The sequence below is a fragment of the Trachypithecus francoisi genome, unplaced genomic scaffold (genome assembly GCF_009764315.1).
Source record: "Trachypithecus francoisi isolate TF-2019V2 unplaced genomic scaffold, Tfra_2.0 Lachesis_group7, whole genome shotgun sequence".
Taxonomy (NCBI): domain Eukaryota; kingdom Metazoa; phylum Chordata; class Mammalia; order Primates; family Cercopithecidae; genus Trachypithecus; species Trachypithecus francoisi.
In genome coordinates, this window is record NW_022681472.1 from 78,339,359 (window position 1) to 78,364,322 (window position 24,964).

The window sequence follows — 24,964 nt, forward strand, 5'->3', positions numbered from 1 at the left end:
CCCACTCTAAAGGAGAAATGTTTACCAGAGTTGCTATATAGCATAGAGGCTATGTGGAAGTTTGTATTAGGAGCTGAGAGGCAATAAAATTGGTAATTGACACAGGAACTGGGCTCAAAGTCTTTAGGATTTATCGGCTTTGGGACTCAAGAGATTGGAAAATCAGACTGTGGATGGCTAAAATCAATGTAAACATCTCAGTTTTCATAATGGGAAGTACCCTGATTAGCTAGTTATACTCATTGCAAATATAAACAATTCAGAAGACTGTAAAGTGTAAAGTCCTTGAAACTGAAAGTCCCTGATATTAATACTATTCATTCACCAGAGATAAATACTATTTTTTTTTTTTTTTGAGATGGAGTCTCATCCTGTCGCCCAGGCTGGAGTGCAATGGCACTATCTTGGCTCACGGCAACCTCCGCCTCCCGGGTTCAAGCAATTCTCCTGCCTCAGCCTCCCGAGTGTCTGGGACTACAGGCTCGCGCCTCCACGCCCAGCTAATTTTTGTATTTTTGGTAGAGACGGAGTTTCACCATTTTGGCCAGGCTGGTCTCGAACTACTGACCTCGTGATCCACCTGCCTCGGCCTTCCCAAGTGCTGGGGTTACAGGCGTGAGCCACTGCTCCCGGCCCTAAATACTATTTTAACAATATGGTGTCTTTTCTTCCAGACTGCCAGTAAATGAACAAACACATGATTAACACAAAAAGGATACCATATACCATATAGACTCTTTAAACTTTTTTTTTCAAATTTACTATATCAAGGAATTATATCTTTTCAAGCCAATAGATACAGGTCTTCCAATTTAAAAGATTAAGTTACAATAGAGTGAGATTTGGGGTGCTATCCCTTTCGGAAAGCGTCCTCGATGCGGTCATATTGGAATTAACCTCCACTCCCCTCCTCTTCTCTGGGCTCCCGCGGACTCCAGGCTGAGTGCTGAAGTGTGGATTTTCACACCCAAACCTCTGTTATTTCAGTGTCTCACCTGGCTTCTCCATAGCGCAGAAGCTCAGCCCCAGGTTGGAAGAGCCTCCAGTTGCACAGCGAAGCGCTATTCAGGGCCCAACTCCAAGCCCAAACCTAGCTCCACCCTAAGCCGCCGCCAAAGACCCCTCTTCTCCCAAACCTCACCGGGGCCCCGCCCCTGACTCCGCCCACCAGAGCCCGAGCCTCCAGTCCTGCCCCACCCCGGGCTCCACCCACCAGCCGGGCTCCGCCTACCCGGAAGCACGCAGTCCTCCTCGTCCCGGGCTCCGCCCACCGGGAGCTCTCGCCGCTCATCCCACCCCGGACCCGCCCACTTCTCTTGGGCTCCACCTTCCCAGGAACTGGCGCCGCTTGCCCGAGCTCCGCCCATTTCGTCCCGAGCTTCCCGCGCCGTGAACTCGTGCTGCTAGCCCCGCCCACCGCGCTCCTGGCCCCACCACCCGGAAACTGTCCCGGCCGCCCCGGGCTCCTCCCACCCCGCCCTGAGAGCCCGCGCGGGCCGCTACACGCCCTCTCTTTCCTACATCTGGTCCAGTCGGTCTTCCTGCGGCGCCGGCCCTCGCCGAGCTAGCTGGCCATGGAGGGTAATGGCCCCACTGCCGTTCACTACCAACCGGCCAGCCCCCCGCGGGACGCCTGTGTCTACAGCAGCTGCTACTGGTGAGGGGGCGCGGGCGCAGCCTCTGGGTCTCCCAGGCTCCCGGGCCGCGAGTCGCAACCAGGCCCCGCCTCTTCCCGGCCCCTCCTTGGGGGCGCTCCCGGCCTCTACCGGCGGGTTCTACAGTTCTGCGGGAGTAGGGAGCGGGAATGGCAGCTCTTGTCTCTTGAGTAGAGCGTGGGCTATTGGATGGGGTTGGGAATTCGTCCGGAATCCTAGGGTGGATAGTGCATTACCTGTGCCTGGCGCTTGTCGGTTGGATTTGCTCAGCAGATCTCTGCTTCGGGGCTAGGAAGGGTGGAGCTCTGAAAACCTTTGGAAGTTACTCTGCTGAAGCATGTGGGGTTTCAGACTGAGGCGAAGGTCATTTTAATTTTGGAAGAGAATGGAATCACAGAGATTTAGGATAGCTTCCCAAGGTTACCCAGCTAATAGCAGCCAGGAATCCAGTTCAGGCTCTCTGGCACCAGAAACCATGATCTTAACCATGTTGTCATTTTAATAATGGTTACATTCACACAGCACTTGCTATATGCCACGCGTTGTTCTGGGTGATTTAGGTAAACTAAATCACTGAGTATCACAATAACCCTAAGAGGTAGGTATTGTTATCCCCAGTTTAAAGATGAGAGCACTGAAGCACAGAGGGCTGCAAGTAATTTGCGCAGGGCCACGTCGCTTGTGAATGGAGGAGTGGGGATTTACAGGCAGAGTCTGGCCCCGGAATCCATGCTCTGCACCCCTGTCCTAGGCCACCTCTGCAGCTGAAGCACCGCCCCTGCCTTGGTCCTTTCTCATTCCCACGCCTACTCTTTCCTGAGTAATGGTTTCTTCCCCAGCTTCTAGTCCTTGCACAGGAAACCTCAGTGCTATCTAAAACTACCCCTCCCCCTTCTGCTTGTCACTAAACCAATGCCACCGAACATTTGTTCGGCCCTGATTGCATGTCAGGCTCAGTAGCAGGTGCGTCCATCGATGTCCATGAGGTAGCTTCTTTTACTATCGTTATCCTCATTTTACTCATAAAAAGAGTGAGCCACAGAGAGGCTGTTGTGTGCCCCCAGATCACACATCTAACAAGTGGTGGTGCTGAAACTGGAACATCTTCGTGATTCTGAAGTTCATGCATCTTAACTACTGCCCTCTTTTTCTGTCCTGCCTCTCTTCTAAATCCCATTAGTTCTCCTCCCTAATGTCCATTGTTTTATTCATTCATTCAATAAATGTGTATTAGGCACTTGGAGTATGTGGCACACTTCTGGGCACTGGAGATACGGCAGTGAACAGGATTGACAAATTCCCTCATGGATCCCTTGGTTCTTGTATTTTGATGAGAGAAAAGCAGATAAGGCCCGGTGCGATGGCTCACGCCTGTAATTCCAGCACATTGGGAGGCTGAGGTGGGCGGATCACTTGAGGCCAGAAGTTTGAGACCAGCCTGGCCAACATGCAGAAAGCCTGCCTCTACTAAAAATACAAAAATTAGCCAGGTGTGGTGGCACACGCCTGTAATCCCAGCTATTCGGGAAGCTGAGGCAGGAGAATCGCTTGAACCTGGGAAGAGGAGGTTCCAGTGAGCCAATGCCACTGCACTCCAGCCTGGGAAACAGAGCAAGACTGCATCTCAAAAAAAAAAAAAAAGGCAGACAAAAACAAGTAAACCATGTTTGGGTGGTGGTAAGTGCTGTGAGAAAAATAAGATAAAGGATGGTGGCTTATTTACTATTAGGATATTTTGAGAAGACATTGTTGATAAGGTGATATTTGAACAGAGATCTGAAAAAAGAGGGTGAGAGCTTTGCAACTATTGGAGGATGGTGATTTAAGCAGGGAGAACAGCAGGTACAAAGGCTCTGAGAAGGAATCATGCTGTGAGTATGATAGGAACAGTGAGGAGACTGGTACAAGTGGAGTACTGGAGTTAGAGCAGTCTTGTAGAAGAATGGTAAGAGCTGACCACTCTACCACAGGATTTCTCCGCCTAGGTTCGAGTGACATTTTGAGCATGATAATTCTTTGCTATGGGGGCTGTCCTGTGTATTGCAGGACATGTAGCAGCATCCCTGGCCTCTACCCACTAGATGCTGTTAGCACCCTAGCTCTAGTTGTGACAGCCAAAAATGTCTCCAGACATTGCTAAGTGTCCTGTAGGGGTTGGGGGGCAAAATCGCCTCTTGCTGAGAAACAGTGCTCTACCCTGTCTGAACACTTCAGGTGGGGACACTGCACTACTTTGGCTCCTGCAGCTTTGTGGGTTGTTTTTTTTTTTTTTTGAGATGGAGTGTCAGTCTACCACCCAGGCTGGAGTGCAGTGGTGCCATCTTGGCTCACTGCAACCTCTGCCTCCCAGGCTCAAGCCATTCTCCTGCCTCAACCTCCCGAGTAGCTGGGACTACAGGCACCCACCACCATGCCCGGCTCATTTTTGTATTTTTAGTAGAGATGAGGTTTCACTACATTGGCCGGGCTGGTCTCGAACTCCCGACCTCAGGTGATCCACCCGCCTCGGCCCCCCAGAGTTCTGGGATTACAGGCGTGAGTCACCATACCCGGCCATCCTGCAGGTTTTTAAACTTGAAATGAGTGCCTCCTGTCTACTTCTGTTAGCTTCCGTCATGTTAGCTTCCAGATGTTACTTATGCTTCCAGACCCTGCTTAATGATAATAGTGGCAGTCGGTATTTGTTTGGGACTGTGTCGTCGGCAGAGCATTTCTGATTCTGACTTGTTTTGTGTTTTTCAAACAATTGTGGAGTGCCTGCTTTGTGCCAGGGATCCCCACCATCTGCATACATCTGTGACCTCAGCTCATCTCTGGGAACCCCTGCAGCATCCCAACCTTTCTGCTACCAAGATGATCAGCTAACAGCTTGGAGCAAATCCGCAGCCCGCCCGCCACCCACCCTTCCTTCCTTCCTCCCTCCCTCCTCCCTCCCTCCCTCCCTCCCTTTTTTGAGTCACTTATGCTTTGTTTAGAGTCTAAAGAACATTTCAGATATTATCCAGTCACATATTTTGTTTGGATTTTGATGTAACGATCCACAGCTCTTTTTTCTTTTTTTTTTTTGAGTCATTTAGGCTTTTGTTTAGAGTCTAAAGAACATTTCAGATATTATCCAATCACATATTTTGTTTGAGTTTTGATGTAATAAAAATCTTTTTTTCCCTTCCAACTTTTATTTCAGATTTGGGGTTACATGTGCAGGTTTGTTACATGGGTAAAGTGCATGTCTTGGGGGTTTCGTGTACAAATTGTTTTGTCACCCAGATAGTGAGCATACTACCAGATAGATAGTTTCTGATCATTACCCTTCTGTCACCCTGTACCCTCAAGTAGGCCCCGTGTCTACTGTTTCCTTCTTTGTGTCCACGTGTACTCAAGGGTTAGCTCCCACTTATAAGCAAGAACATTCGGTGTTTGCTTTTCTGTCCCTGTGTTAATTCACTTGGGATATTGGTCTCCAGCTCCATCCATGTTGCTGCAAATGACATGAGTTTGGTTCTTTGTCATTGCTGTGTAGTATTCCATGGTGGAATATATATACTACATTTTTCTTGATCCAGTTCACCATTGATAGGTACCTAGGTTGGTTCTATATCTTTGCTATCATGAATATTTGTCATTGCTGTGTAGTATTCCATGGTGGATGATATATACCACATTTTTCTTGATCCAGTTCACCATTGATAGGTACCTAGGTTGATTCTATATCTTTGCTATCATGAATAGTGCTGTGATGAACATATGTGTGCATGTGTCTTTATGGTAGAAGGATTTATATTCCTTTGGGTATATACCCAGTGATGGGATTGCTAGGTCTCGTGGTTGTTCTGTTTCGAGTTCTTTGATAAATTTCCAAACTGCTTTCCACAGTGGCTGAACTAATTTACATTCCCACCAGAAGTGTATAAGCATCCCCTTTCCTGCACCACCTTGCCAGAATCTGTTATTTTTTGCCCTTTTTTTTTTTTTTTTAAAGACAGGATCTCACTTTGTCACCTAGGCTTGCAGTGCAGTGGCATGATCATGGCTCACTGCAGCCTCACCTTCCTGGGCTTAAGTGATCCTCTCACCTCAGCCTCCTGAGTAGCTGGGAGTATAGGTATGCGCCACCGCTTTTTTGACTTCTTAAATTATTTTTATTTGTTTATTTTTATTTATTCTTTTTTTTTTTTGAGACAGATTCTCACTCTGTCGTCAGGCTGGAGTACAGTGGTGCAATCTCAGCTCATTGCAACCTCCGCCTCCAGGGTTCAAGCGGTTCTGCCTCAGCCTCCTGAGTAGCTGGGACCACAGGCACGCACCACCACACCCAGCGAATTTTTGTATTTTTAGTAGAGACGGGGTTTCACCACGTTGGCCAAGATGATCTCGGTCTCTTGACCTCGTGGTCTGCCTGCCTCGGCCTCCCGAAGTGCTGGGATTACAGGCGTGAGCCACCGTGCCTGGCCTATTTATTCTTTTTTTTTTTTTTGACACAGAATCTCACTCTGTCTCCCAGACTGGACTGCAGAGGTGCGATCATGGCCCACTGCAACCTCGACCTGGTGTCAATCAATCCTCCCACTTCAGTCTCCCGAGTGACTGGGGCTACAGGTGTGCACCATCATGCCCAGCTAATTTTTATGTTTTTTGCAGAGTGGGGTTGTGCCATGTTGCCCAGGCTGGTCTTGAACTCTTGGTCTCAAGCAATCTTCCTGCTTTGGCCTCCCGAACTGTTGGGATTACAGATGTGAGCTACTGCACCTGGCCTGACTTTAATAATAGCCATTCTGACTGGAGTGAGATGGTATTTCATTGTGGTTTTGATTTGCATTTCTCTAATGACTAGTGCTGTTGAGCATTTCTTCATATGCTTGTTGGCTGTGTGCATGTCTCTTTTTCCTTTTTTTTTTTTTTTTTTTTTTGAGATGGAGTCTCACTCTGTTGCCCAGCCTGGGGTGCGGTGGCTCGATCTCGGCTCACTGCAACCTCTGCCTCCCGGGTTCAAGTGATTCTCCCAGCTGAGCCTCCAGAGTAGCTGGGATTACAGGCGTGCACCACCATTCCCAGCTAAGTTTTTTATTTTTATTTTTTTATTTTTTGTTATTATTTTTTTTGAGATGGAGTCTCGCTCTGTTGCCCAGGCTGGAGTGCAGTGGCCGGACCTCAGCTCACTGCAAGCTCCGCCTCCCGGGTTTACGCCATTCTCCTGCCTCAGCCTCCCGAGTGGCTGGGACTACAGGCGCCTGCCACCTCGCCCGGCTAGTTTTTTGTATTTTTTTAGTAGAGACGGGGTTTCACCGTGTTAGCCAGGATGGTCTCGATCTCCTGACCTCGTGATCCACCCGTCTCGGCTTCCCAAAGTGCTGGGATTACAGGCTTGAGCCACCGCACCCGGCCAAGTTTTGTATTTTTAATAGAGATGGTGTCGCATCACCATGTTGGCCAGGCTGGTCTTGAACTCCTGACCTCAAGTGATCCGTGCGCCTTGGCCTTCCAAAGTACTGAGATTATAGGCGTGAGCCACTGTGCCTGTCTGTCTGCTTTTGAGAAGTTTCTGTTCATGTCCTTGGCCTATTTTTTAATGGGATTTTTTTTTCTTGTTTATTTAAGTTCCTTATAGATTCTGGATATTAGACTTTATCAGAGCATAGTTTGCAAATATTTTCTTGCATTCTGTAGGTAGTCTGTTTTTTGTTTTTGTTTTTTTTGAGACATGGTCTCACTCTGTCACCCAGGCTGGAGCACAGTGGCACAATTACAGCTCACTGCAGACTTGACCTCCCAGGCTCAAGTAATCCTCTCACATCAGCCTCCCAAGTAACTGAAACAAGAGATGTGTGCCACCATGCCTGGTTAATTTTTTTTCCTTTTTGTGGAGACAGGGTCTCGCTGTGTTGCCCAGGCTCATCTTGAACTCTTGGGCTCAAGTGGTCTTCCTGCCTGGGCTTCCCAAGGTGCTGGGATTACAAGTGCAAGCCTCATAGCACCTGGCTATGAGGTGCTTACTCCATTGATAGGTTTTTTTTCCTGTGCAAAGCTCTTTAGTTTAATTAGGTCTCACTTGTCAATTTTTGTTTTTGTTGCAATTGCTTTTGGAGTCTTCATCATGAAATCTTTGTCAGGGCCTATGTCTGGAGTTGTATTTCCTAGGTTTTCTTCTAGGGTTTTATAGTTGTAGGTATTACATTTGAGTCTTTAGTCCATCTTGAGTTGATTTTTGTATATGGTGAAAGGAAGGGGTCACGTTTCGATCTTCTGCGTATGGTTAGCCAGCTATCCCAGCATCACTTATTAAATAGGAAATCCTTTCCCCATTGCTTGTTATTGGACTTCGTTGAAGATCAGATGGCTGTAAATGTAAATATGCAGCTTTATTTCTGGGTTCTCTAACCTGTTCCATTGGTCTATGTGTCTGTTTTTGTACCAGTATCATGCTGTTTTGGTTACTATAGCCTTCTAGTGTTCACAGAATGTGGCTCAGTCTGTCAAAGCCTAATTTCTTTTTTTTTTTAATTGAGGGTGGGGGGTGGGGTGGCGGATGGAGTCTTGCTCTGTCTCCCAGGCTGGAGTGCAGTACAGTGACATAATCTCGGCTCACTGCAACCTCCATCTCCTGGGTTCAAATGATTCTCCTGCCTCATCCTCCCAAGTAGCTGGGACTACAGATGCACGCCACCACTTCTGGCTAAATTTTGTATTTGTAGTAGAGATGGGGTTTCACATATTGGCCATGGCTGGTCTTGAACTCTTGACCTCAGGTGATCCACCTGCCTTGGCCTCCCAAAATACTGGGATTACAGGTGTGAGCCCTCACGCCTGGCCCAAAGCCTAATTTCATCCATGCCATGCTACCTAAAAATGAAGCAAGGCATAAACAGCCCTGAGGATGGTCACCATCTTATGGAAGTAGACACTCTTTCAGTTCATCAGTCTTTGCCTTACCTGTCTCAATGCTCCATAAAACTAGGCTTAAAATATGGCAGTTGGACATATTTTTCTCCCATGGTTTTCTTTTTCTCTAAAATAACTAGGAAACCACAAGGGAAAAGTGATGGTTGTTGTTAAAAAAAAAAAGAAAAGTTGGGAACGGGGAGATTGCTACTGATACTGACTACTTCATATGATATGTACTATAGATTAATAAAAATTTACTGACTGGGCCAGGCATGGTGGCTCACCCCTATAATCCCAGCACTTTGGGAGGCTGAGGCGTGTGGATCACCTGAGGTCAGGAGTTTGAGACCAGTCTGGCCAACATGGTGAAATGCTGTCTCTATTAAAAATACAAAAATTAGCCAGGCGTGGTGGCGGACGCCTGTAATCCCAGCTGCTCGGGAGGCTGAGGCAGGAGAATCACTTGAACCCAGGAGGTGGAGGTTGCAGTGAGCTGAGATTGTGTCACTGCACTCCAGCCTGGGTGACAGAGCGAGACTACCTTTAAAAAAAAAAAAAAATTACGGACTGTTTTAACATCACATATGGCATATATATAGTAGATAAAATTTTCTTATTCTAAACGTTCTAAGGCCAGGTTTGAAGAAGACAATTATCTGTCGAGCTTATAGAAGTTTTTGGGGAGTTTACCCCAAATATCTTCAAGAGCCTATAATGTACAAAATACTGTGCTAAGTGCTTGGAGGATGTGATGATAAATTAGAGCTTACAGACCATGAGCAGAGACATACAAATCCATAAATGGCAAGCATCATAGAAGGCCATAAAAGATGCATGCAGAAAAGAAGAGGGAGTCATTAATTTGGAGGGATATGGGAAGAGGTATAGGTTGTAGTTTCTCTTTGTTCATTCCGCTCTAAGGGTGTGCTTAGAGTTAATACAAAGGGGCCAGGCGAGATGGTTCTCGCCTGTAATCCGGGCACTTTGGGAGGCCGAGGCAGGCAGATCACCTGACGTCAGGAGTTTAAGACCTCTGGTCACCTGAGGTCGGGAGTTCAAGACCAGCCTGGCCAACATGATGAACCCCTGTCTTTATTAAAAATACAAAAATTAGTTAGGCATGGTGGCACAAGGCTGTAATCCCAGCTACTTGGGAGGTTGAGGCATGAGAATCGCTTGAGCCGGGGAGGCAGAGGTTGCAGTGAGCTGAGATCGTACCACTGCAATCCAGCCTGGGTGACACAGTGAGACTTCATCTAAAAAAAAAAACGCATAAAAATAAAATCACAAAATTAGCCAGGTGTAGGAGCATGCACCTATAATCCCAGTTACTCAGGAGGCTGAGGCAATCTTGGCTCACTGCAACTTCTGCCTCCCAGGTTCAAGCAATTCTTCTGCCATAGCCTCCCAAGTAGCTGGGATTATAGGCACCCACCACCACGCCTGGCTAATTTTAGTATTTTTAGTAGAGACGGGGTTTCACCATATTGGTCAGGCTGATCTCTTGGCCAGGCTGGTCTTGAACTCCTGGTCTCGTGATCCACCTGCCTTGGCCTCCCAAAGTGCTGGGATTACCGGCCGGAGCCACCATGCCCGGCCTCTGTCAAAGGTTCTTACCTTGTAAGTGACTGAGTTAGAATTTCAGCTGTATCTCAAGTTGCTGGACCCAAAACTCATAGAATATTGACATTTTATCAGTTATAAAATGCCTCCATGTACAAGCACTGCTGGGGAAGGTAATCACCTCTATGTGGAGAGGGGTTTACACACAGTATAGGTTGAATACCAGCTTGTTGGGATGTTTTAGAGGAGATTCAAACGTTAGCTAGTTGTTGGATGGCATGGTGTTTAAGGTCTTTTCCAACTTTTTGATGTCATCATCAGTATTTTGTTCAAATTTAAAAGACACATAGATGTTCTCTAATCTTGATTAAACAATTATTTTATTTCAGTGAAGAAAATATTTGGAAGCTCTGTGAATACATCAAAAACCATGACCAGTATCCTTTAGAAGAATGTTATGCTGTCTTCATATCTAATGAGAGGAAGATGGTAAGTTGGTGAGTGAGTGCAGGAAGAAAACAAGATTTAGCATGATGTTAGAAGCTAAATTAAATTAAAAAAAAGAAGCAAAATATAGCATGGGTGTAGTACTCTTCTGAAGTGTGCTTTATAAAATACAGCAACATTTAAAAGTTTTCTTTTGAATGAGATTTTTTTCCTCACAAGGCATGATTGAGTTAGAAGAGTTGAGTCCCTTCTGTTGCCCAGGCTGGAGTGCGGTGGTGCAATTCTTGGCTCACTGCAACCTCCACTTCCCGGGTTCATCTCCTGCCTCAGCCTCCCGAGTAGCCGGGACTACAGGCATGTGCCACCACACCTGGCTAATTTTTGTATTTTTTAGTAGAGCTGGGGTTTTGCTATGTTGGCCAGGCTGGTCTCGAACTCCTGGCCTCAAGTGATCCTCTCGCCTTGGTCCCCCAAAGTGCTGGGAGTACAGGCGTGAGCCACCATGCCCAGCTTAGTCCCTTATTTTAGGTAAGGAAATTTGTGATGGTCTACACAAATTAAGTCCCTTTTCTTTAGGCATTAATGTAGACCTGGTTTTTTGTTGTTGTTGTTGTTTGTCTTTTATTTTCTTTTTTGATACGGAGTCTCGCTCTATCGCCCAGGCTGCACCACAATGGCACGATCTCGGCTCACTGCAACCTCTGTCTCCCAGGTTCAAGGGATTCTTGTGCCTCAGGCTCCCGAGTAGCTGGGACTACGGGTGCCCACCACCATGCCCGGCTAATTTTGTATTTTCAGTAGAGACAGGCTTTCTCCATGTTGGCCAGTCTGGTCTCCGACTCCTGACCTCAGGTGACCTGCCTGCCTTGGCCTCCCAAAGTGCTGGGATTACAGGCGTGAGCCATTGTGCCTGGCCATTTTTTTTTTGCTTTTTTTAAATTCAAGATGGAAGATGTAGACTTTTAAAAAATTGCTTAGATATGCATACTCTCAGTTTAAGTAAGGATTTGTCTCTGGAGTTTAAATAGAACTACAGTCAACTTATATAAAGAATTAGAAAAAGGAAGCCCTTCGTATTTTGTAAAACACGTTTGCAGGCATCATCTCATTTGATCCCAGTGGAAGCACTGTGAAGGCAGGCAAGGTTTGGACAACTTTCTTCATTTTATAGATGAGGAAATTAAGACTTAGGGTGGCCCTATGAATAATTAAATGGGAAAGCAAGACTTGATACCTGCAAGGACTTCTGAGTCCTAGTTCAGATCCCTTTTCACTCTCCGAAGACCATCATACAATAATTTGTGTTCTTGAGAGCTTTCATTCTTGGGGATACTTAGAAGGATTTAGATTTCTTCCTCGTCACTCATTCCTTCACCTTGATTTTTGCATGCTTAAAAATATTTTATTTCTCATGTATGTATTGCTTTAAAGAATTTAGTAGTAGCCAGGTACAGTGACATGTGTCTGTAGTCCCAGCTACTTGTGAGGCAGCTGAGGTGGGCAGATCACTTGAAGCCAAGAGTTCAAGGCTGCGGTATACTATGATGGCACCTGTGAGTAGCCATTGCACTCCAGCCAGGGCAGCATCGCAAGATCCCGTCTTGGCCGGGTGCGGTGGCTCACGCCTGTAATCCCAGCACTTTGGGAGGCTGAGGCGGGCAGATCACTTGAGATCAGGAGTTCGAGACCAGCCTGGCCAACGTAGTGAAACCCTGTGTCTATCAAAAAAAATATGTAAAAAATTAGCCGGCTGTGGTGGTACACATCTGTAATCCCAGCTACTTGGGAAACTGAGGCAGGAGAATTGCTTGAACCCGGGAGGCAGAGGTTGCAGTGAGCCCAGATTGTGTCACTGTACTCCAGCCTGGGCAACAGAGCAAGACTCTATCTCCAAAAAAAAAAAAAAAAACTCCCGTCTCAAAAACAAAAAAGGGGAAAATAATTTAGTAGTGGTTTAACTGAAGGTATGGCTTATGAAATGTATTGTATTTTGTAGATACCTATCTGGAAACAACAGGCGAGACCTGGAGATGGACCTGTGATCTGGGTAAGACAGTTAATACAGAGAGTATTGCTGCATCGTGACTTGAAACCCCTTAGTGTTCTGTATGTTTTGGTAAAGCATAAGTGACCTAAGCAGTAGATAAAGGCTGTGATAATTATTAATAAATTGACCTTTTGAGAATAGATGTTATTTGGTCTAAGGTAGAAACACTGTAGGCATATTTTTTTTTTTTTTTTTTTTTTGAGGCGGAGTCTTGCTCTGTCGCCCGGGCTGGAGTGCAGTGGCCGGATCTCAGCTCACTGCAAGCTCCGCCTCCCACGTTCACGCCATTCTCCTGCCTCAGGCTCCCAAGTAGCTGGGACTACAGGCGCCCGCCACCACGCCCAGCTAGTTTTTTGTATTTTTTAGTAGAGACAGGGTTTCACTGTGTTAGCCAGGATGGTCTCGATCTCCTGACCTCGTGATCTGCCCGTCTCAGCCTCCCAAAGTGCTGGGATTATAGGCTTGAGCCACCGCGCCCGGCCGGCATATATTCTTTTAACTTTTTGTTTTGAAATTGTTATAGGAATGATTTTAAATGGTGGATATATTTGTGATCTCCTAGACTCTTACCATTTAGCACAGGAAGGAACTTTGGCTACACATTAGAATTATCTGGAGACTGTTAAAAATGTAGTTTTTGGCTGGGCACGGTGGCTCATGCCTGTAATCTCAGCAGTTTGGGAGGCCAAGGCAGACGGACCACTTGAGGCCAGGAGTTCAAGACCAGCCTGGCCAACATGGCAAAACCCCATCTCTAATAAAAATACAAATATTAGGCCAGGCGCAGTGGTTCACGCCTGTAATCCCAGCACTTTGAGAGGCTGAGGCAGGTGGATCACTTGAGGCCAGGAGTTTGAGACCAGTCTGGCCAACATGGCAAAACTCCATCTCTACTAAAAAAAATACGAAGATTAGCTGAGCGTGGTGGCACGCACCTGTAGTCCCAGCTACTTGGCAGGTTGAGGCAGGAGAATTGCTTGAACCCGGGAGGTGGAGGCTGCAGTGAGCTGAGATTGCGCCACTGCACTCCAGCTTGGGTGACAGAGAGAGACCCTGTCTCAATAAATAAATAAATAGTGTAGTTTTCTGGTTTAGTAAATCTAGAGAGGAGTTCAGGAGTTCGTGTTCTTGATGAACTCCCAGGTGAACATGACTGGCATTTGAAAAATACAGATCTACTCCCACCCCTTTATTTTTCAGGGAAGAAATAAACACAGAAGAGCAAAGTGAGTAGCTCAGAGTCGCATGGTCAGTGGCAGAACTGGGTCTCAGACCTGGGTCCTTTTTAGTACATATCTACATGTCACCTTAACCCGTTCCCCTAAAGAATGGAGGCCAGGGTTGGGCATGGTGGCTCATGCCTTTGATCCCAGAACTTTGGGAGGCCGAGTTGAGTGGATCACCTGAGGTCGGGAGTTCGAGACCAGCCTGGTTAACATGGTAAAACCCCGTCTCTACTAAAAATACAAAAATTAGCTGGGTGTGATGGCGTGTGCCTGTAATTCCAGCTACTCAGGAGGCTGAGGCAGGAGAATCACTTGAACCTGGGAGTCAGAGGTTGCAATGAACCGAGGTCATGCCATTGCTCTCTAGCCTAGGCAAAAAGAATGAAACTCCATCTCTAAAAAAAGAAAAAAAAAATGGAGTTTTTATGCTAATAAACATGAAAACAAAGTGAAAGTAAAACAACACTGATGAGATGTAACGAACTCCTAGTTTCTGGGTATTTATTTAAAACATTTGATTGGCTTCACTCATTTATTTCACATGTATATATTGAGTGTGTTTTATATGCCAGGCTAAAAACAGATGAAAACCCCTGGCCTCACAGAGCTGACGTTCTCAGTTCCGTTGCCAGCAGGTGATCTTGCATGAAAGCTGCTCTTGCATGAAAGCCCAAGCCCCTCAGCTCTGAGGTTAGGAGTGCGGGCTCTGGAGTCAGGCATACTGGTTTTAAGTCCCAGGCCTCTCATTGGTCAGCTGTGGGATCCGGATAGGTTATTTACCCTCTCTCTTCACTGTCTTCCCCCTGGTCAGTGGGGTCATGAGGCTTAAATGAGATAATGCACAGGAAGCATCTTCCTGGTGTCTGCTACTGGTATTCAGGAAGTGTTGGCAGTTACTGTTAGCAGTGGTACCAAACCCCTGTTACAGACGGTCTGTGTGCACGAGAAGTCATCCCTGTTGCTGAACAGCTTAGCTGATTTTGAGTGGTGGTCTCACTCCCCATCCTAGGGAAACTTGGAGGGGAAGGACTTGTAGCCATGTCCCTCTTACACATCTCATAGCAGCTCAAGGTAGGGAACCTGTTGCAAGAAGTCTCCCCACACCCTCTGGCAGGTTTTTCTTTGTTTCGCTGCTGTCCTGTTGTAGGGCATGGGTAGGCCTCGCTGAGTGAGGAGAGACACCAGTGATGTAAGAAGTCTCCCCACACCCTCTGGCAAGTTTTTCTTTGCCTCGCTGCTGTCCTGTTGTAGGGCATGGGTAGGCCTCACTGAGTGAGTAGAGACACCAGTGACTAGTAGTGAGTACCGTTCAAGAACACTAAATCGTGAACCCCGTTCTAGATTTACTAAATCAGAAAACTACATTGTTAACACAGTCTCTGGATAATTCTAATGTGTACCCAGACTAAATATTGCCAAAGTCCCTTCCTATGCTAAACAGATAAAAGTCTGTGACATCACAAATATATCTACCACCTTAGCCATTTAAAATCATTCCTATAATAATTTCAGGTCAGGCGTGGTGGCTTACACTTGTAATCCCAGCACTTTGGGAGGCAGAGGCAGTCAGATCAACTGAGGTCAGAAGTTCGAGACCAACCTGATCAACATGGTGAAACCCCGTCTCTATTAAAAATACAAAAATCAGCCAGGTGTGGTGGCGGGTGCTTGTAGTCCCAGCTACTTGGGTGCCCGAGGCAGGAGAATTGCTTGAACCTGGAAGGCAGAGGTTACAGTGGGCTGAGATTGCACCACTGGACTCCATCCTGGGTGATACAGTGAGACTTCATCTCAAAAAAAATCATTCCTATAATACTTTCTTTTTTAAAATTTTATTTATGTATTTATTTTTTTGAGGTGGAGTCTCTCAGCTGGAATGCAGTGGTATGATCTCAGCTCACTGCAACCTCTGCCCCCCAAGATTTAAGCAATTCCCCTGCCTCAGCCTCCCGAGTCACTGGAATTACAGGCGTGTGCCACCATACCTGGCTAATTTTTTTATTTTTAGTAGAGATGGAGTTTCACCATGTTGACCAGGCTGGTCTTGAACTCCTGACCTCAAGTGATCTGCCCACCTTGGCCTCCCAAAGTGCTGGGATTACAGGCATGAGCCACTGCGCCCGTCCTCCTATAACAATTTCAAAACAAAAAGTTAAAAGAAAATATGCGTATAGTGCTTCTTAGACCAGATAACATGGAGCAGATGGTGGCATCTGTAGGTGACATCCCTGCTTCTAGCACAGTCAGTCTTTTCCTGGCAGCTGGGCAGACACTGAACCAGCTCAGAGAGTGAGGCTGCTGCTCAAGCCTGCATTCCTTGGCTCCTCATCTGTGCCGTGAAGGCAATTTTGGGCCAACGCTTTTCCTTTGCAGTCCCTCAGCTGCCTAGTGTATAGGAATGTGGACCTGAACTTACCAGAAAGTTGTAAATAGTCACTGTTTATGCCTTTTCACAAGTTGTACCTTCTTTCTGGAAAGCTGTCCCGTCCCCATCAGGCAAGATTCCGCAATGGGGTCCTTTCCTCTGTGAAACTCTCCTTGGCCATTGGGCTCCTGTCCTCTTCCTTTCTTGGTTGGCTTTAATTTTTTATTTTTATTTTATTTGTTTTTGAGACAGAGTCTTGCTCTGTTGCCCAGGGTGGAGTGCAGTGGCATGATCTCAGCTCAGTGCAACCTCCGTCTCCTGGGTTCAAGCGATTCTTGTGCCTCAGCCTCCCGAGTAGCTGGGGCTACAGGTGCACACCACCACGCCCGGTTCATTTTTGTATTTTTAGTAGAGACGGGGTTTCACCATGTTGGCCAGGCTGGTCTCGAACTCCTGACCTCATGTGATCCACCTGCCTTGGCCTCCCAAAGTGATGGGATTATAGGCGTGAGCCACCATGCTCAGCCTTTGGTTGTCTTTTAAAAGGGTTGACCATTTACACACTAAGGCTTCTAGCAGCACTGTGAAGTAGACCAAGCTTGTCTAACCTGCAGCCTGTGGGCTGCATGTGGCCCAAGACAGCTTTAAATGCAGCCCAATACAAATTTGTAAACTTTCTTAAAACAGTATGAAATTTTTTTGTGATTTTATTTTTTTTTTTAAGCTTATCAGCTGTCATTAGCGTATTTTATGTGTGGCCCAAGACAATTCTTCCAATGTGGCCCAGGGAAGCCAAAAGATTGGACACCCTTGAGTTAGTCACTCCGGTTATCTCCATTTTATAAAAGAGGAGACTGAGGCTGCTGAGGGGAGGGGCTGAGATTGGAACCAGGTGCTTACCTGCTCCTGCCTGCGTTGCTTTCCGCCTCTGATGTTCTCTATTCTCTACAATGTCCTGCAGCAGTTTCTGGTTCCCACTCACTTCTCTGGGAACTTCTTGAGGGTGAGAACTTATCTTTTTCATCTTTGCATCTGCAGTTCAGCAGCATAGTCTTTCACATAGAATAGAGAGTGTGCGGTTCAAAAAAACTGATATGGGGCTGGGCACAGTGGCTCACACCCATAATCCCAGCACTTTGGGAGGCAGAGACAGGCAGATCACTTGAGGCCAGGAGTTCGAGACCAGCCTGGTCAACATGGTGAAACCCCATCTCTACTAAAAATACAAAAATTAGCTGGGCTTGGTGACGTGCCTATAATCCCAGCTATTGGGAGGCTGAAGTGGAAAAATCGCTCGAACCCCGGAGGCGGAGGTTGCAGTGAGCCAGGATCGTGCCACTGTACTCCAGCCTGGGTGACAGAGAGAGACTGTCTCAAAACAACACCACCACCAAAACATACCTGTAATATGAGTTAGAAGGTGTTAAGAGAGAAACAGAATTTGAGTAAGGCAGAGATTCTGGCAGGGGGTGGAAGAAGATGAAACATTGATTCATGGGAAGAAAACCTTTAGCTGGAGCTTGTGTGGTGGGAAGAGGTAGAGAAGGTTGTTGCAGATGGAGGGGAATGACATGAGCAGGCCCAGTGGGAGGCAATGGTGGACTGTTTGGGGGCTTGGAGGGTAGGATGCATCTGGGGACGTCCAGAGAATAGGCATTCATTTTTTAATCTCTTTCTGTTTTGCTAAGATAGACTTAGAGCCAAAGGCAGCACTCAGGCTTTTAAAGGCACAACATCCCTAGTCTTAAGTATTGTTCCTACCTCATAGGATTTATACAAGGCTCAAGTAGAATGATATTTGAGAAAGAAAGTGCCTTTTAAACTCTGAAATGTTGTGGAAATATAAGATGGTATTACTAATGTTGCTAGGTTGCGTTGATTTCACAGTGCTGTTCTCTGTGAGAGCATTTTTCTTTGGAAGAACTCAGCAACACATTGCTCATGTCCCTTGATCACCTCCCTGAAATCCCTTTCAGCTCATTGCCGGTGTTGGGCAGTACCTTGAGTCTGAGAGTGAGGGTGAGAATTAACATCCACGCCGTGACAGAGCTGTGTGGGAAAAGCTGTCTTTTTCTTTCTCCTTTAGTGGCTACAGATGAAGGCTTGGCTAACTTCTTTTTTAAAAAAATAGTTTTTCCTTTCTTTTAATTGCAAAAGTGGTTCCAAACTAGAAATTAAAGTCCTCCTCCTCTCCAGGCTGACCCCCAGAAGCCTGCTTTGTTATTAGTTTGGAGGACATCCTTGCAGACGTTTTCCTCTGCATTCACGTGCATGCAAATGTACTTCTGAATGCGCGCGTATGTCTTTATATACAGGTAACTTTTAACAGATAGCAGGTGGGCCCGGCACGGTGGCTCACACCTGTAATTCCAGCACTTTGGGAGGCTGAGGCGGGGGATCACTTGAGGCCAGAAGTTGGAGACCAGCCTGGCCAACGTGGTGAAACACCATCTCTACTAAAAATACAAAAATTAGATGGGCGTGGTGGCGGGCATCTGTAGTCCCAGCTACTCAGGTGGCTGAGGCAGGAGAATCGCTTGAACCCAGGAGGTGGAGGTTGCAGTGAGCTGAGATCATGCCACTGCACTCCAGCCTGGGTGATAGAGCAAGACTCTGTCTCAGTAAAAAAAAAAAATAGGTGGAGCTGGGTGCAGTGGCTCATGCCTGTAATCCCAGCACTTTTGGATGCTGAGGCGGGTAGATCACCTGAGGTCAGGGGTTCAAGACCAGCCTGGCCAGCATGATGAAACCCCATCTCTACTAAAAATACAAAAAATTAGCTGAGTATGGTGTTGCTCACTTATAATCCCAGCTACTCAGGAGGCTGAGGCTGGAGAATCGCTTGAACCCGGCAGGTGGAGGTTGCAGTGAGCTGAGATCGTGCCATTGCACTCCAGCCTGGGTGACAGTAAGACTCCATCTCAAAAAAAAAAAGTTTCCTAAAGGTAAAATTGCAGGTTCAGAGGATGTGCATTTAATGACTATGAACATTTCCATTATTTATTTAACTTTCCCTATCTGTGGACATTTAATGTTTTCAGGGTGTTGTGTTTGCTTTATTTTATTTTACTATTATAAGGAGGGCTGTAGCAGTCTTATATCCTTTTTAGTGATAATGTATGTGCCTGAATACTGGGATTTCATCATTATGAAGTAACTTGGTTAACTTTAGCAACTTTTACTTCTAGGATTACCATGTCGTTTTGCTTCATGTTTCAAGTGGAGGACAGAGCTTCATTTATGATCTCGATACTGTCTTGCCATTTCCCTGCCCCTTTGACACTTATGTAGAAGATGCCTTTAAGTCTGATGATGACATTCACCCACAGTTTAGGAGGTGAGGACATTCAGGATGGATTTACTTATTTTCTGAAGTAAGACTTTGACGATTCCACAGAGGTTCTTTTTTTTTTTGACAGTTGTTTTGTAAAGATCTCGTCTGGCATCAGCATTGAGTTGATGTTTAAGGATGTATTTGCAACACAGGAGATTCAAAATGTTTTAAAACTTTAAAAGTTATCTATCATATAAAAGGTTGGCATTCTTGTAAAATTTTGTGTGTTGAGATCCCACACATTTAATTTCAAGCAGGTTGGGGATTTTTCTTATACTCTTTTTGTTTGGGGGTTTGTGGGGATACCTGGTGTCACCATTGAGAGGGCTGTGAAGGCAGCATCAGAAAATCATGCCTGTTGCCCTTGATACACAAATTGAGTAAATCAAGGCAACCAGACATGTTTTTGTGCCTTTGTCTTTCTGTTTCGGGTTTTAGTTGATCATTTCCTATGCTTCTCCAATAGGTAGTAAAGTTGCCTGTGTTACTAACCATACAGAAATGCTTGAGTAGTTTTGTGCATGTCATAGGAAATGAGTCCATATAAAAATTCAGTTAGAATTTCAAATGTGACACCTCCCTAATGTGAGTGTATATTGATTTGTCTGCAGGAAATTTAGAGTGATCCGTGCAGATTCATATTTGAAGAACTTTGCTTCTGACCGATCTCACATGAAAGACTCCAGTGGGAATTGGAGAGAGCCTCCGCCGCCATATCCCTGCATTGAGACTGGAGGTGAGCCAGGATGCCTTCTCAAAGGGGATTCTGATTGATCATGTACACATCAGCATTTTTCCTTAATGGAGGACAGAAGTCAGGTCATTCTTTGAATAAAACTCCATGAATGAATCCCAGCACTTTGGGAGGCCGAGGCAGGCGGATACGAGGTCAGGAGATCGAGACCATCCTGGCTAACACGGTGAAACCCTGTCTTTACTGAAAATACAAAAAATTAGCCGGGTGTGGTGGTGGGTGCCTGTAGTCCCAGCTACTCAGGAGGCTGAGGCAGGAGAATGGCATGAACCCGGGAGGCGGAGCTTGCAGTAAGCCAAGATTGGGCCACTGCATTCCAGCGTGGGCAACAGAGTGAGACTCCATCTCAAAAAAAAAAAGAAAAGAAAAAAAAAAAACTCCATAAATAAGGAGGTCACAGGAAATACTACTTCTGTGTGCGTGTTAGATTCAGAAATCAAGGCACAGGGAATAGGACTGGAAGGCATAAGAACTTGTGGGAGACAAAGGGTATTAAGGATCAGGAGCATGGCCCCTGCAACCTGCTGGATTATTGAATGTAGCTACTGCGGGGACGCTGAACATCAGGAGACTCACATGCTTGTGTCATTTAACAGTGGGACTAGTAGCACCTTGCCATGGTAGGGTTTTGTCCTATCGTGAAAGAGATCCCCATTGCATCCTTATGATGTGTGAAATGTCACTTTGGCTATATAATAAAATCTGCATTAGAGGGAGATGAGCGCTAGCAGGTTTTATTGTACCACTTGTCTCATTTATGTGCTTTTAGGTATCAGTCCAGTTGATAATTTCCTGACATTTAAGAAGATAAAGATTCCTTCACCCTATTACTATTGTTTGGCATTCATATGAGTTTGAAGCATTATTTATGTTTGTAAGTAATTCTCAACATTCCCACTTAGGGGTGAGATCATCCCAACACCTAGAAAATACAGTCTGTGTGAAAGTGCTCTGTGAGCTCTGCAGCATGTCAGAAAAATAGGGCAGTAGTGTTACTACTTCAACAAGGGTCTGAGTGCGTTGGCTCATGCTTGTAATCCCAGCACTTTGGGAGGCTGAGGTGGGTGGATCACCTGAGGTCAGGCGTTCGAGACCAGCCTGACCAATGTGGTGAAACCCCGTCTCCACTAAAAATACCAAAATTAGCCAGGCGTAGTGGTTTGTGCCTGTAGTCCCAGCTCCTTGGGAGACTGAGACAGAATCACTTGAACCAGGAGGCGGAAGTTTCTGTGAACCGAGATTGTACCGCTGCACTCCAGCCTGAGTGACAAGAGTGAGATTCCATCTAAAAAAAAGAAAAGAAGAAGAAAAAAATACTTTAACAAGGAAGAAAGTAAAAAATACATTCGGCATATTTGAGGGGACTAAGAGAGGGTTCAAACTCTGATTTTTGAGGCTCCCTATGAAAAGGTCTCATAATTTAAAAAATTTATATTGGAATTGCTTATTGGTATACAGAGCTGCTTCCTGGCCTCAGTGTGAGAACTGGGGAAGCGCCCTGGTAAGGAGAGGGCTTGAGGGGTCTACCTTAGCATCTCCGGCAACCTGCTCTACAGGGCCTGGTCTCGGCACAGTGTGCCTTTAGCAGCTACCTGTTTCCCTTCGATATGTGCGCACCTAAGACAGAGCCTAGTGCATAGCAGGCATTTAGTGAACCCCTTGTCAGCCCTGTTCCGACTGGGGCGATTCCTTTGGTTTTCATGACTACTACTCATTGGATGCTACTTTGTACTGGGCTTTTGCCAGCCCAATTACTATATGGGCTGCCGAGGTGAGCACTGCCAGCCCAATTTCCTTCCTTCCTTCCTTCCTTCCTTCCTTCCTTCCTTCCTTCCCTCCCTCCCTCCCTCCCTCCCTCCCTCCCTCCCTCCTTCCTTCCTTCCTTTCTTTTCTTTCTCTCTTTCTTTCTCTCTCTCTCTCTCTCTTTCTTTCTTTCTTTTTTTTTGACTCTGTCACCCAGGCTGGAGTGCAGTGGCACGATCCCAGCTCACTGCAACCTCCACCTCCTGAGCTCAAGCAATTTTCATACCTCTTTATTTTTTTGAGACGGAGTCTCACTCTGTCGCCCAGGCGACAGAGTGTAGTGCTGTGATCTCTGCTCACTGCAAGCTCCACCTCACGGGTTCATGCCATTCTCCTGCCTCAGGCTCCTGAGTAGCTGGGACTACAGGCGCCCGCCACCAGGCCCAGCTAATTTTTTTTGGTTGCATTTTTAGTAGAGACGTGGTTTCACCATGTTAGCCAGGATGGTCTCCATCTCCTGACCTTGTGATCCGCCCACCTCGGCCTCTCAAACTGTTGGGATTATAGGCATGAGCCACCCCGCCCAGCCTCATCTGGCTAGTTTTTATGTTTTTAGTAGACATGAGGTTTTGCCATATGGGCCAGGCTGGTCTTGAACTCCTGGCCTCAGGTGATCCTTCCGCCTTGGCCTCCCAAAGTGCTGGGATTATAGGGGTGAGCCACTGTGTCCAGCCCATATTAACTAACTAAAAATTAGCCAGGCATGGTGGTGCACACCTGTAATTCCAGCTACTCAGGAGGCTGAGGCAGGATAATCGCTTGAATCTGGGAGGTGGAGGTTGCAATGAGCCAAGATGGTACCACTGCACTCTAGCCTGGGTGACAGAGGGAGACCCTGTCTCAAAAAAAAAAAGAAAACTGACATGAAATTAATGCATGTTTTAGATACATTATTAGGTATGTTGGATTTAGTTATGGAATTGACTCTTTTTTTTTTTTTAATTAAGATAGGTTCTCAGTGTATTGCTCCTACCTTGGCCTCCCAAAATACTGAGATTGCAGGCATGAGCCACCACGCTGGCCAGGATTAACTCCTTTTTTTTTTTTTTCCAGACAGAGTCTTGCTCTGTTGCCCAGGCTGGAGTGCAGTGGCGCAATCTTGGCTCACTACAACCTCTCCCTCCTGGGTTCAAGCGATTCTCCTGCCTCAGCCTCCCAAGTAACTCAGATTTATAGGCACCCACTACCATACCCGGCTAAATTTTGTACTGTTAGTAGAGATGGGATTTCACCACGTTGGCCAGGCTGGTCTCGAACTCGTGACCTCAAGTGATCCACCTTTCTCAGCTTCCCATAGTGCTGAGATTATAAGTGTGAGCCACCAAGCCTGGCTGCTTTTAATCTTTTTGAGTAAAGTTTCACAGTAGGCTTTCTTTTTTTTTTTTTTTTGAGACAAAGCCTTGCTTTGTTGTCCAGGCTGGAGTGAAGTGGCATGATCTTGGCTCATTATACCCTCCAGGTCCCAGGTTCAAGCAATTCTCCTGTCTCAGCCTCCCAAGTAGCTGGGAATAGAGAGGCGTGCCACCATACCCAGCTAATTTTTGTATTTTTAGTAGAGATGGGATTTCACCATGTTGACCAGGCTGTTCTCTAACTTCTCACCTCGAGCGATCTGCCCACCTCAGCCTCCCGAAGTGCTGGGATTACAGGTGTGATCCACCGTGCTCGGCTCAGAGCAGCCTTTCCTCGAGGGCTAATTTAGCCCCTCTACTCCGACATGACCCTTTTGAGGACTCCACTGAATGCTGCATCTTAAGAGTTCTCTCCACTCTGGCTGGTGGTGACATGAATTATTTCTAGCCCTGTGGAAGTTCTGGGGATTATTAGACCCACTCCTTCCTGGTGCTGCTTTCCCTGGTCTCATGAGGTTTCGTTCCATAGAAGAGAAGATCAGTACTTAGCCAAAGACCCAGGGGGTCCCCTCTGCTGATCTCTGGAGCTCTGACTCTCTGTGTAGTCCCCTCTTCACTGACATTCTGTTTCCCTCAGTTTGGGTGTGTTTGTTTTGTCATGATTGGATTGAAGTTATACATTCAAGGCAAGAAAACCACAGAGGTGACACTGAGCCCTTATCTATTTGACTCATTTTACCTACTTTTGGTCTTCTGCATTGTTTTATTGCTGTTAAACCAAAATTGTGTTTTCAGTGGACATTTTTTTTTCATATTTTTTTTAGATTCCAAAATGAACCTGAACGATTTCATCAGTATGGATCCCGAGGTAGGATGGGGCGCTGTCTACACACTATCCGAATTTACACATCGGTTTGGCAGTAAAAACTGCTAAACTTGGCCTCAAGATGTGGAACTGTGGAGAAATTCTAGGACATGAACAAGCTATCCCTTCATCGAGGACAGCAAACATTATGGTACAGTTGGCTTGGAATTATGTCTTTCTCTTTTAATTTGATTGAGTGGAAATCTGACTGAATACAAATATAAATAACAACATAAAAACTTTTGTTTTGATATGTCAAATTGAAACTTGATATAGTGTGTACTTGCTAAGATATTCCTGTGGCTCATTTGTTAAAACATGAGGACTTAAGCCAGTAATCGTTTTTGTTCAGGTAGAGGTGTGGAGGTAGAGCCAGCCCCTCATGTCTGTTCTGGATGTTTTGTGTCTCTCCAGCTACATTGTAAGCTCCTTGAGGGCAGGGCCATGGCCCATTGCTCTGTGAATCTCAAATGCCCATAAAAGGTGCCCATAAAATGTTTTCTTGAACATTTCAATGTGCTGTTGTTTGGAAAGGGGTAATATTGTGAGCTGAATCAGCAATAAATATTAGTATTTTTGGACTATGGTATTGTTAAAAAGATTGCAGCCCTCTCAGATTTGAGTGTTACTTGGTTTATTTATTTATGACTTTAAATAAAATTGATTTAACATTT

The 24,964-nt window shown here is 46.0% G+C and overlaps 2 protein-coding genes across 3 annotated transcripts in view; one reads left to right on the forward strand and one right to left on the reverse strand.

Moving 5' to 3' along the window:
• ATAD2 (ATPase family AAA domain containing 2) overlaps positions 1 to 1,121 on the reverse strand; it is a 104,263-nt gene extending 103,142 nt beyond the window's left edge. The window contains exon 1 of the mRNA XM_033202398.1: positions 996 to 1,121. The gene's annotated coding sequence lies outside the window, so the exon portion shown is untranslated. The remainder of the gene's footprint in view (positions 1 to 995) is intronic.
• Positions 1,122 to 1,404: 283 nt separating this feature from the next.
• NTAQ1 (N-terminal glutamine amidase 1) lies at positions 1,405 to 24,964 on the forward strand. 2 transcript variants are annotated; one of them, XM_033202717.1, is made up of 7 exons: positions 1,405 to 1,657; positions 10,487 to 10,586; positions 12,541 to 12,591; positions 19,371 to 19,519; positions 20,128 to 20,252; positions 21,040 to 21,144; positions 24,250 to 24,964. In XM_033202717.1, exons 1-6 carry the CDS (start codon positions 1,575 to 1,577, stop codon positions 21,120 to 21,122), a joined length of 591 nt encoding a protein of 196 aa, XP_033058608.1. In that variant the 5' UTR covers positions 1,405 to 1,574; the 3' UTR covers positions 21,123 to 21,144; positions 24,250 to 24,964. The 2 variants fall into 2 exon arrangements, with proteins under 2 accessions (XP_033058608.1, XP_033058607.1); XM_033202716.1 differs by lacking the exon at positions 21,040 to 21,144 and having other exon boundaries at positions 1,417 to 1,657.

Coding starts and splice junctions, on each gene's coding strand:
- NTAQ1 (XM_033202716.1), top strand. CDS start 1,575: ATGGAGGGTAATGGCCCCACTGCCGTTCACTACCAACCGGCCAGCCCC. Junction 10,587..12,540: donor TATCTAATGAGAGGAAGATG/GTAAGTTGGTGA, acceptor TGTATTTTGTAG/ATACCTATCTGGAAACAACA. Junction 12,592..19,370: donor GAGATGGACCTGTGATCTGG/GTAAGACAGTTA, acceptor TTTTACTTCTAG/GATTACCATGTCGTTTTGCT.